This window comes from Macaca mulatta, chromosome 13 (assembly GCF_049350105.2).
Source record: "Macaca mulatta isolate MMU2019108-1 chromosome 13, T2T-MMU8v2.0, whole genome shotgun sequence".
Lineage (NCBI taxonomy): Eukaryota > Metazoa > Chordata > Mammalia > Primates > Cercopithecidae > Macaca > Macaca mulatta.
This window is the reverse complement of record NC_133418.1, coordinates 101,335,718-101,348,215: the sequence shown is the minus strand read 5'-3', so window position 1 is coordinate 101,348,215 and position 12,498 is coordinate 101,335,718. Positions and strand designations below refer to the sequence as shown.

Genomic DNA, 12,498 nt, shown 5'->3' with positions numbered 1-12,498 from the left:
CAGATTAACGCCGCTGCTCCTCTTGCCTTGCAGCCTCTCCGGGGCAGACGCTGAGCCAGGACTGTGCTCAGAGGGAGGACAGGACCTCTGCTTCCCAATGCCGTGTTTGGACTTGCCAACTAACCCCGGAGTGACTGTGTTTTGTTTCAGGATGGATCCCTGGCTGGCATCTCCTCTCCGATCCGTCCTTTCACATAGAGCCCAGCTGCCCTGTGGGCGGGCTCCGCCTGGCCCCATGCCGGCCCTCAGCCTCGCAGGAAGGGGCAGGCTCTTTGGGACTTCCCATCTCATGGACACCTCGGGTCTCCTGCCCCCGGTGCTTGGGCTCTCTCTGTCCAAGCACAGGGGTTAGGGGCATGTGGTCTGGGGTGAAGGGATATGTCTAGTGCCCTCACCAGGCCAGGGAGGACTTTGTGCTTCCACTCTTGACAAATCCTGGAAGCAGGGGCCCGCATCTGGCTGCTGGATCACGGATGAGCGTCCTAGGGTCTTGGGCCTGGCTCCAAACCAGCTGGAGAGAACAGAAAGGGGGCAGGTCAGTGCTGAGCGGCAGCCTCATCCCCAGCTAGAACGTGGTGGGCGAGAGGAGCACAGCGCCCTCCGATGGCTTTCAGAGACCACACATGGAAAGCCAGACTTGCACGCAACAGAGAAGAACACGTGCTAGGTGGGAACCCAAAGTAGTGAAGGCTTCTTGGGCTGATAAGAGGGAGGAAGAGCATTCCAGGCCAGGGGTGGGGCATGAGTGGGGAAGGGCAGGGTGGGGCAGATGGCCCTCCCAGAGTGGGCTGCGCTGGGGCAGGCAAGCCCTGACCCCATGCTAGGACCTGGGCATGGTCTGAGGTGGGTAATGTCAAGAGCAGTGAGGAAGGGACACCCACCTGAAGGCGGGAGAACAGTAGGATGTGTCTCGGTGGCCCTGATCAGAAAGGATGGGGCTGGAGGAGAGAGGACATCCCCGCCTTGGCAGGTCGGAGACCTGGGTCCTACACCTGACTCTGCCATTTGTCCTGTGACCTCAGACTGGTCACTTCCTCTCCTGCACCCTGGGCTTTCTCATCTATAAATCAGAATTGGTTCACATGATGCCCAGGTCTCCTGCAGCTCTGACACCTCAGAGTGATGGGCAGAGGATGGGCAGGACCAGGACAGAGAGGCTTCCCACGTGCAAGCACCAGGACCCAAGAAGCTGAGGTGTCATGGGCATCAGAGGTCACAGGGAGGAGAGCAGGTCCACAGGCCAGCGTTGGGAAAGCTGGGGAGATGAGCAGTTGAGCATCTGGCGTGTCAAGCTGAGCAGCCTGATGGACGCCCAGGTCCCCAGGTTGGGCCGCCTGTAGGCAGCCAGGTGCATGGATCTGAACCCAGAGAGGTCTGAGGTTTGTAGAGTCAGGGCTGGGGGGCCTTCAGCATACAGGAGGGTCACACGGGAAAAAGGAGGGAAGCCAAAGCCAAGCCCCAGGGTGCCCTGTGACTGAAGGTCGCCGTGTGAGTTTGCAGCCACAGAGCACACGTGACCATTGGTGCTGATGAGTGCAAACAAGTGCCTTCTCAGGAGGAAAGCCAGGTCTTTACAGGAAGATGGTTTCCTTTCCCGCCGTGTAAAATCACAGAGAATTTCACATTCTTGGTGGTCAAGAGAGAAGCTGATGTCACCATGTCTTTTCAGTCCCCTTCACATCCATGACCCTGGAGACTTACTGTGCAGCAGCCGGACTGGCCCAGTGCGGAGCTGTGGCCCTGCCCTTTAACCCCAAGCAGTGGCTCCCCCCTCAGGCAGCTGCACTCTTGTAAGGGAGGGAGGAGGGACCATTTCTGGGACCTCTGCTCTGTGGGGATCAACATTGGCCCTCCCTGGGTGAGCCCTGCCAGGGGCAGGTGACCCCTCCCTGCTGTCCCAGCATCCCTGAGCCTCCTGTCTGGAGGCTCAGGCTAGACTCCCACCCCCAGCCTGGGACAGGTGATGTGTCTACCACTCCAGCCCCAGGGAGGACAATGACCCAGCACCCGAGCCTGGCAAGGACAGTGCCTGCCAGACCCAACCCCAGTGCAGACACCCTGCCCTGGAGCCACAGGACAGAATGTGGGAATCCAAGTCATTCACTCGCTGGTCACTCAGCAAACACACGGGAGCCCCTCCTGGGGCCAGGACTCACACCAAACACCAGCAGAGCCCACAGTCTGGTGGGGACACGCTGCAGACAGGCAAGGAGACGAGCGGAGATGACGCTTCAGAGACTCGTGGGCCAAGGGCCTGGCTGTGAGGGAGGGGCATTCAGGGAGGCACCTTGGAGAGGTGGCATCTGATGTGGGTTATGAAGAACAGGCATCGGCCGGGCAGACACGTGGGGGAGAGCAAGGTCGAAAGGCAGGAGGGGGTCTCAGGTCCCACAGGTGACTCCACGTTGCTGCAGGGCCAGGCATGACGGTGGCTTGCAGGGGACGCGGCTGGAGGGAGGCTGGACCTGGGTCACAGGAGCCTGGGGGTGTTGCGACCAGATGTGTGTTTTGTAGAGATGACGGTCAGACCGTGACTGGGAGCGCTGGATCTCAGTGTCCTCTCCCAGGGTGCGGCCAAGTCCCTTTGGGCTTGGCTGCCCCCCATGGCCATGCAGAAGGGTCCCAGCAAAGTCCTGCCCAGAGCCCCACACCCTTCACCCTCTTCCCTGAGCATGTGTGGGTGGCAGCGCCTGCCACCTTGCTTGGTAGACAGGTGTGGCTTGGAAGCCAGATAACGAGACTCCCATGTCTCACTTTGGATGCTGGCACAATGGCATGACCCACACCTGTTGCCAAGTTACCAAGGGTGGGCCTGAGCCACACAAATCCCCAAGACCCAGGGAAACTCGTGCATGCCCATGCATGTGTCCTGCAGCTGAGGACATGCCCAGGTGTTCATTCACGGGCAGAGTCCTCTCTTCTGAGCAGAGCTGGGTACCAGCCACCTGCCCCATGCCTGTGCCTCACCCGCCGCTGCCCACGGATTCTGCCCATCGCTCCAGAGGGTGCCCAGTTCCACCTTGCAAAATGAACATCTGACCTCCGAGGTGCGTGAGGGTGGATGAGGGCCTCCAACCTGGTGTCTGAAAGGAAGGGCATTTCTAATCCTGGATGAGTCCATGGCTAATGGTGGGATTGCAAACGTCCCGGTAGTTGGACCTAGCCATTCCTCTGCTGAGTAGAGGCTTCGTCTCGAACTCTGGCCTCTCCTGGGCATTCCCAACCTGAGAAGGAAGTGACTCTAGGAAGCTCTGGTCTTCTGACAGACCCCATGGGACCCGTGTGGCTGGGCAGCACCAGCCTGCCCCTCACTCTGCACCCCAGCCCCTGTGTCAGCTTCATAGAGAAGGTTAGTGCTGCCCGTCTGCCCTGCTGCAGTCCCTCCAAAGCCACGTCGTGACCTGGCAGGCCAGCAGCACCCCACACCATTCACTCCATGGAGCCCAGTAGGACAGGACAAGAAATGGCTCAGGGCAGGGACGGAACAGCCACCTGTACCCCCTCCTCAGGGACCAGGGTCACCCATCACAGGGGTGTCCCTCTGGGGTCCCTGCTCAGAGGGAAGCCTAAGGAGCACTGGGGTCCAGTCCCAAGACAGTCTGGTGTTCAGGGATAGAGAGGCGCCCCCACCCCCTCACAGCTCTCCAGGCCACGCACAAAGGCCTGTGTGGATGAGAACCATGTGTGTTGGTAAGAGGCACAGGCCTCGCCCTTTGAGGCCTCATCTCCTCCTTGAACTCAGATTCTGACAGAGCCCCCATCACATTCCCCTGTGCCTCTATGGCCATTCCCTGCAGATCATCTGCCCAGCACCCCCTCCACCCCATAGGTGGCCCTCACAAGGGGCCAGGAGGAACAGAGCCACAGCCATGCCTCCTGTGGTCAAGGGTCCTCCTCAGTCTAGACAGCACCTGCGATGCTCTACGGCACCTGGTGCCCCTCCTCCTGCGCCTGGCGGCCAGGACCCACTCCCTAGCTCAGACTGTGGGCAAGACAGGCAGCACCCCTCAGCAGCCATGTGGGTCCCATCGCACCTGTCACTCAGCCATGGACTGTCCATCTGCCCAGCACCCCTCCCCACAGTACATCTGTGTGCGTGTGTGCTCACACATCCTGAAGTCCCCTGGGCTCAGCCCTTCACTGTCTTTGAGCTCCTCCACCTGAGGACTCCTGGGTAGACAAGTGAGCTGGCCAGAGGTGAAGGCAGCAGTGACTGGGGGCCTCGGGAGCAGGCTGTGGCCCCGTGTGACCTCCACAGGGCAGAGGAGAGGCCAGGCAGCGGCTTGCAGGAATGAAGGCCCGGGCAGCAAAGACAGGAGTATGAGGTTGACCAGATGGCTCTGGGGCTGGGGGTGTTAAGGATTTCTGTGGTTTCAAGTGATCACGTAGTAGATTACTTTTACACTTAACAAAGCCACCGAGGTATGGAAATCCATCCCAACAGCAGAAGACTAGGTGTGTGAAGTCACTTTAGGAGTCACTCTGTGTTGCAGGGGTTTGGAGGGGCCTCTGTGGAGCCCACACCTTGCCCCCTCTGCCTTCTGGGCTGGCCCAGGGCTTGGAGGCAGAGGCCCCTTGGGGTCCTGGTGGGATGAGCCATTGTGTGGGGACGGCCTACCATGGCCGCCCTGGGAGGGAGCCTGGACGCCGGCTCTGTGGCAGGATTGCATCTCCCCCTCTCCTCCTGGCCATGCCTTCGCTGAGGCTCTGGGAGGGCGGTGCCTGACCTGAGAGAATGTCGCTCTAATGATGGAGTTTCAGGTACTGCCACATAGAGAAGAGTCTCGTGGGAACGGCATTTTCCAGCCTCTGCCACAAAATCTCCACGGGAGTTCAGACCTCATCTAGGTCCACCCTCTTGTTTTGCAGAAGAGGAGGCTGAGGGCCTGGGAGGCCAAGGCTGCCCACCTGTTGGTGGCAGAGCCCGGGCACCCAGCGCCCCCAGCTCTCTGCCCTGTGCTCTTTCCGCTCACCCACACACCCAGCAGCTGGTCTGTCTGCAGCCAGCCTGCCCGCTTGCTGGACACCTCGACAGCCCCACCGCCAGCCACAGGTGCACGCAAGGGACCCATCACAAGCATCTTGCCCTGTGGCCTCCTCGGAAGCGAGTGAGTGGACCACAGAGGTCATTTCCCAGCCATGTGGCCAAGCTCAGCCCCAGGCAGGACCGGGCTCCGGGCAGGAAGCAAGGCTGCTCGGAGGAGCCAGGACAGGGCAGCCAAGCCGACGGCCTACGAGGCCTCCAGACTCCCGACGCGCCGGGTGTTTTTACTCCTGCTGTCACTTATGCATCGGTGTCACTCTTGCTTCATCTTATCTGTTTCCTTCCAGGTCCAGCTTTAGGGGCGGCTGCCAGGCCTTAGGAGCCTTTGCAATGGTTTTGTATTCCTGTAGACACCAGATATAAACAGATTGATATATTTGTGTCCCTCCCCTGCTCCCCCCAGTTCCCAAGCCCGATGCACACTCTACACGCAGGCCACTCTGACCTCTGACCCCGTGTTCCATGTGGCAGGAGGGCCCCGCCCCGGGCCAGGCCCCAGGTCATGGCTGCTGGCTGTCTGTGGCGGAAGTCCTTGGTTGTTTCCTCTCCCCTCCTCCCGGCTCTGACCATTCTGTCCGTCTATCTCGTCTTGTCCTCAGTTTCAAAGCAATGTCATGAAGGGCTTCCTTTCCATGCCTAAAAGGAAACAATATGTTTTTGGAAAGAGGTGGGGCTGGAGAAGGTTCTGGGGCAACTTGGGGCCCTCGGTCTTGGGGCGATCAGAGGATATCTCTGGATTGGCTGGGATCACAGCCAGTTGGGAGCCTCCCAAGCCTGGGTCACATTGGAGAATCTGCCACCCAAGGCAGGCAAGGCCGGGCTGGGATGCGTCGGCCTGCTTTGGTGGAGATGCCAGGGCCTGCAGTGGGCTGAACCGTATTGTTTCCCTTTGAGGCCAGTCCTGGTCCTCGTCCCCATCCATAGCTCATGCTTTTTGATTTGCATCTTTTTTTGCATGGACATGCCGAGTAGTGATAAGCAGGGTTTTCTGTTCTTTTGGGCGTCTCTGGTCAGACTCTTCTCTTTCAGATCCCGTGTCAGAGCATTAGGTTCAGGTGTGTCATTGCTGTGTCCTTTGAGTCCTAAAACCAAGGGCGTGACCAAGGTGTGCAGGGAGATCTAGCCCTGTGAGGAAGCGGCACGATGGCCGCAGGGCAGCAGGTAAGGACACCCTGGTCTCTGTGCCTAGGTCCGTGCAAGACAGCGGCCAGGGTGGCCGGGAGAAGTTGGAGCTCGTCCTGTCGAACCTGCAAGCAGACGTCCTGGAGTTGCTGCTGGAGTTTGTCTACACGGGCTCCCTGGTCATCGACTCGGCCAACGCCAAGACACTGCTGGAGGCGGCCAGCAAGTTCCAGTTCCACACCTTCTGCAAAGTCTGTGTGTCCTTTCTCGGTGAGCCCGGAGGCCATGTGTGTCACTTGCGGGGAGGAGTGCAGATGGGCAGACAACTCCATAAACAGGAAGGACTGAGCGGGGAGGACTGAGCGGGGAGGGCTGAGCGGGGAGGACTGAGCGGGGAGGGCTGTGTGTGCACACCCGAAGCTCCCTCACATGTGGCTGGGTTTGGCAGGGCTGTTTTAAGATGGTAATTTGGATACACATGCAAAGACTCTTTCCCTGGCATGAAATGAAGGGGATTCCGTGTCATTTCTCTGTAGGTGGGAGAGGCACACTGTGCCCCGCCAGGCCTTGTGGGAACAAATGGTACCATGAGGGCTGTGCACGTGCTCTGCTTGTGGGGAGAGGCCGTGGCCCTGGCCTCACCGCCCTGTTCTCTAGACCCGAACAAAGCAGCCCAAACTTGCTTTCCCTTTACCTTATTCATACCTGGGCTGCCCCAGATGTCTGCCCAGGCCTAGACATCTGAACTGTCCCTTGAGTACCCATGTCTGCTGCCCAGGATGGGGACTGAGTGTCAGGAGCTCCCGGGGGGTCCCTGAGCCAAACAACATGCTGCCTTTACACTTGATGCTGCCCCGCATGGGCGACGGCAAGGTGAGGGAGGGACAAAGACGAAAGCCCCCAAAGAACCAGTGGCCTGGGGTATGGAGTGCAGAGAGAAAGCCAGAGCCCAGCCTAGCGATGGGGCAGATCCGTGAGGACAGAGGGGGACCAGGCAGTCTCGAAGTGCCGGGAACCACAGCAGCGATGAGGCTCGCACACAGATAGGCCTCCAAGAACCCAGACACACCTAGGCTGGAAGAACTACTAGCATGGAGGGGGGAAGAGTGTGAGGTCCTGGGAGGGACAGTATTGGGTAAACAGGGTATGGAGATGGCTCCCACCCTGGACCTAGCCACTAAGCCCAGGAGAGCTGGCCAGATGGACCCCAGAGCCTAGCCGGCCAGATTGGGTGGGGCGGAAGCCTATGCAAGAAGCTGGGAGGTGGACGAGGGCCACTACAGCTGACACAGCTTAACGAAGGAGTCTGGGACCGCAGACATGCCTGGCATGGAAGACATACAACATGGAAGATGCTGTAAGCCTCAGTGCTACCCTCAACCTCAGCGACAGTGTGACTCCTGGCCCCAGCCCAGGCCCAGGCTCTGAGCAGGACTCACACTCCATGCCTCCCAGTCTCGGTCCTTCTGCCAGGACCTGTACACACAGAGGGAGGCCCCTGGGAATCAGCATGAGATGGGATAAGGGAGAACCCAGGAGAAGGATCGAAGGCTCCAGACACCCAGGAAGGGGGCCTGCAGGGACTCTGAATGCTGGAGGCAGGGTCCCCAGGATGTGGGTTCAGAGAAGGATCCAGGGTGACAGCGATGGGAACAGGTGGAAACTGCTTCCAAGGCCCTTGGCTCAGTGGTCCTGTGCTCTTGCCCCCAGAGAAGCAGCTGACGGCCAGCAACTGCCTGGGTGTGCTGGCCATGGCCGAGGCCATGCAGTGCAGCGAGCTCTACCACATGGCCAAGGCCTTCGCACTGCAGATCTTCCCCGAAGTGGCCGCCCAGGAGGAGATCCTCAGCATCTCCAAGGACGACTTCATTGCCTACGTCTCTAACGACAGCCTCAACACCAAGGCCGAGGAGCTGGTGTATGAGACGGTCATCAAGTGGATCAAGAAGGACCCCGCGACACGCACACAGGTGGGGCCTGCCCTGCCCCCGCCCCTTCTCTCTGGGTTTGGGCTCCCGCTGCAGCAATGGGGTCTGCATCAAGGGTGAAGGAAGTGAACTTTCCTTGTCCTGCTCCCCCTGAGTGGCAGAGAGGAGAAGGGAGGGCAGAGAGATGAGAACCCAGTCACCAAAGGATCCTCAAGGGCTGGCATTCCACCCCAAAGGAGACCCAAGTGGGCCAAGAGCCGCAGCACCTGCACTCTGCAGGGAGAAGTGGGTGCCTGAGCCAGGGGGCTCTGGGGCTCCCAGGAACACGGACCCAGCTGGAGGAGCCCACACCTGCTCCAGTTGTTGAGGGGATGGACAGCCCCTGATGGACCAAATGGAAACCTCTGTACTCAGGAAGGGGGAGAATGTGAGGTCCTGGGGAGACTGTGTTGGATAAACAGAGGATACAGAGAGGGCTCCTGCCCCAGACCTAGCCACTGAGCCCCGGAGAAAGGGGTCCTCAGATCAGGTGGGAAAGCAGGGTTTCTTTTCAGAGGTAGGAAGTTAGATGGGGCAGCTAATAACAGTGACGGCCACAATTCCCTATGACTCCCAGATCTGTGTCTCGGGCTCAGAACCCTCTCCTGAGCTCCAGACCCCTCTGCTCAGTGGCCTTCTGGGCCTCTCCAGCAGAATGTCCCGCAGATCCATCTAATTCACCAAGCCCAAAGCCTACACTTCTTCCTGTGCTCCTGATTTCAGCCACGCCTGGTCCCCAAAACTGAAGCCTATCTTCTTCCCATGTCGCCCACAGCCATTTGGCTACACAGCGCTCGTTCCTGCCTCCTTCCTCCCCTTTAAGTGAATCGACTTCCCTCTCCCCATCGAGACCTTCCTCCTCTCGCCAGGATTACTGCAGCACCTCCTAAGTGGTTTCCCTGCCTCTGTCTTGCTCCCTCCAAATCCATTTTCCACCCTCCAGCCTGAGTGGTCTCTCTAAAAGCACACTGAACATCTCATCCGTCTGCTCAAAACCCTCGTCAGTTGCCTGATCGACTCCGCAGGGGAAACTGTGCCGTCCTTGTTGAGCATGAGCCGGCCTCCCCAGCCTCTCTCCTCTCACTTCTCCCTGTCTCCCTAAATGCCTCCTCAACAAAATCCTGTTGCATCTCGTAAGAATAAACCCCATACAATTCTCCAGACGCACCATTCTCTTTCACTCTCTGACACCTCTACACAGGCTTCAAATGTCCGCCCTCCCCTCCACCTTGTGCCTGGCAGAAGTCTGCCCATTTTGCATACCCCATCCAGACGCCACTCCCTCTGCAAAACCTCTTACTCCTGCATCCACTACAAACCCTCACTACACCCTCCTCTTGCCCCCGTGAATTTTTTGTAGCAGATCCCCTCCCTTTAAACTGTGTACCCCTTGAGGTCAGAGACTGGGTCGCATTGGTCCTTGTACCCCCAGTGATGAGCTTCATGCCTGGCCTATGGTGGTCGCCAGTTACTCATGGCATAAAACGAAAGTGGAGTGATGAGCAGAGTCTGTTAGGAGGGGAGATTCAAGTGAGCCTCTGAAACCTCCTCGGTGCAGGGTGACAGTTTGAGGCCGTGGGACGTGGGACACCACTGAAACAGTTTTCGGTGCTGGGGAGACACAGGCTTCCACAGCTGGAACTTGGCAAGCTCAACAGTCGCCATCTTCTTGAAGCTTTCGTGGGTCCTCCCACCTGTTCCTGAGTCCTTGCCATACTCACGGCTCTTTAATAATCGTGTCTTCCTCATTTTAACCACCCCGCCCCTACCCCCAGTGGCCTGATCTGCAGCGGGGGTCCACGGCCCAGGGTGGAGTGCGAGAATGGGGTGCTGGGGGGATGAACAGGTGCTCCCACTCCTGCAGGGCTGGCTGCTGCCTGCCAGCCTCCCCTCCCCATCCCTGTGCTCCCTGCCCTCCCCTCCACACCTCCAGCTAACAGTACCTCCCTTTACCTCTGTCTAGGCTAGCAGAACATCTACACTCCCAAGCCCGACACAGCCTGGAATTACGCGTTCTTGTGCAGCCACACACCGTTTCTTTCCTTCCAGGAGGTGGCTCTCTCTTGCTAGTCTAAGAAGATTCCATGTCTCCTTTACCCTGCAGTATGCAGCCGAGCTTCTGGCCGTGGTCCGCCTCCCCTTCATCCACCCCAGCTATCTGCTCAATGTGGTTGACAATGAAGAGCTGATCAAGTCATCAGAAGCCTGCCGGGACCTGGTGAACGAGGCCAAACGCTACCATATGCTGCCCCACGCCCGCCAGGAGATGCAGACGCCCAGAACCCGGCCACGCCTCTCCGCAGGTTTGAAGGGGCACGCCCCGAACCTCCCCAGAAGCAGTGTCTTAGGCTCAGTGGTCCCAGTGAGGTGCCAGGCACAGATGCCGACAGTCTTCGGGTGTGTCCCAAGGGCGCCCATCCATGTCCCTGCAGGTGTGGCTGAGGTCATCGTCCTGGTTGGGGGCCGTCAGATGGTGGGGATGACCCAGCGCTCGCTGGTGGCCGTCACCTGCTGGAACCCGCAGAACAACAAGTGGTACCCCTTAGCCTCGCTGCCCTTCTACGACCGCGAGTTCTTCAGTGTAGTGAGTGCCGGGGACAACATCTACCTCTCAGGTGAGGCCCCCCGGGGCTGGGGCGGGACCAGGCATGGGGATCCCAAGGAGACTGCTCCCCATGTCAGGGCCGAGGAAGGCTGCAGCCCAGAAGTGTCTACTTTGCAGATGAAGGCTTCCTCTGCCCCTGGGGCTGGGCTTGCTGACCCCAGGCCCCTCCTCACCCCGCCTGCTCTCTCTGCCTCCCACACTGCCTCCAGGTGGGATGGAATCAGGGGTGACGCTGGCTGATGTCTGGTGCTACATGTCCCTGCTTGATAACTGGAACCTCGTCTCCAGAATGACAGTCCCCCGCTGCCGGCACAATAGCCTCGTCTACGATGGGAAGATTTACACCCTCGGGGGACTTGGCGTGGCGGGCAACGTGGACCACGTGGAGAGGTAATGAGGCCATGGTCAGGACAGGGGCATGCTCTATGCTCACCAAGAACTGAAATCACATCACTGTACCTCCTGACACCCACTCAGTGGCGATGGAGCAGAGCCTGGACCATTCATAAGGGCAGTCATCCCAGGCTCTTCAATCATAGCACCAGGGGGCACCAGGGTGTGGGGTACAAGCAGGCGGGAGGACATCTGTGTCACCTTTGCAGTCGCTGAGATGGGAGATGGGGCGCTTCTGTCCCGACAGCCCATTTAGGTGTCAGACAAGCTGGAGGCCCAAGATCCAGTTGCAGAAGGCCTGGGATGAGCCAGACCCTCCCGGCCAGGCAGTCAGGGAACACCCTGCACATGAGCACCAGCCCAGAGACCACTGGGGTTTCGGGCAAAGCTGGAAGCAATGTTTAAAATGCGGGTCATGCCGGTGGCAGTGCCTCCTTGTCCTGCCAAGCGGGGGTCCTACACCAGGGAGCTCCCTTCCTCCCTCCAGCCACACACATACTAGGACATCTGTTCATAATACAGGGAAAGGCCACTGCACACAAACTAAGCAATTTAGGGAGCACATTCTTGCCAACCCTCTAGAACTTTCCAGAAAAAAAAAGCCAAAGGACCACGTGTGTGAACCTGCCCTCTGCTGGGAGTCCCCGGCTGGCTTCCTCCCGAGGCCATTGTGGAGGGTTAGATACAGGCATGAGGGGTGTGGGCTGAAGCGCGTGCTTCCAGGTGAGAATACAAAATCCTTTTCCCTTGAGCCAGGGAGACTGTTCTTACACAGAACGGACGCCTGGGGGAAGAGCTCAGGAAGCTTCGTCAGGCAGCAGAATGGAAGCTTAGTCCTGCTTTTGGAGAAACTAGTGCCTGGAGGGTAACCCATCAGGCTGACCTGGCCCAAAGCACAACCCAGGGGAGACAGCTAAGATCGCCAGAGCCCTTCCTGCACCTGAGCCCACCACCCCCACCGCCACGTGCCACCAGAAAGCACATCTTCCCGTGGGACATCATGTTGCCTATGAAGCCACACATACCCCTCAATTTGTATTTTTCCCCCTTGGTGGCTAATTGGACACTTGACAAATGTTACAGCAAAGATGGCTTACAGAGTGAGACAGGCTCTGAATGCTCATTGTGGGCTTTTAACTCCCCCAAGTGGAGCCCAGAGACAGCTCAGTAACAACATTTAATTGTCCTATTGATCTGGCAATCGTGGGCATTCCTGGGTGATGATGAGGATATTAGCGCTGTTGCTGGACCTGGGTTGGCCCCGGTGCTGGCGGCCTTCAGTGTGACCCACTGCCCAGCTATGCATACCCCAAGCATTCTGGAAGCATCCGCTTCCGATCATTTGTCATCCAATAATAAATACATGA

At 58.8% G+C, this 12,498-nt stretch overlaps 1 protein-coding gene across 3 annotated transcripts in view; it reads left to right on the top strand.

The window, feature by feature from the left end:
- Window positions 1-12,498, top strand: part of KLHL29 (kelch like family member 29) — a 327,580-nt gene that overhangs the window by 303,940 nt on the left and 11,142 nt on the right. For all 3 annotated transcript variants that reach the window (XM_077960078.1, XM_077960077.1, XM_077960079.1), the window contains 5 exons: window positions 6,234-6,436; window positions 7,877-8,136; window positions 10,238-10,436; window positions 10,566-10,748; window positions 10,948-11,128. In XM_077960078.1, coding sequence (XP_077816204.1) covers window positions 6,234-6,436; window positions 7,877-8,136; window positions 10,238-10,436; window positions 10,566-10,748; window positions 10,948-11,128 — 1,026 coding nt within the window. The remainder of the gene's footprint in view (window positions 1-6,233; window positions 6,437-7,876; window positions 8,137-10,237; window positions 10,437-10,565; window positions 10,749-10,947; window positions 11,129-12,498) is intronic.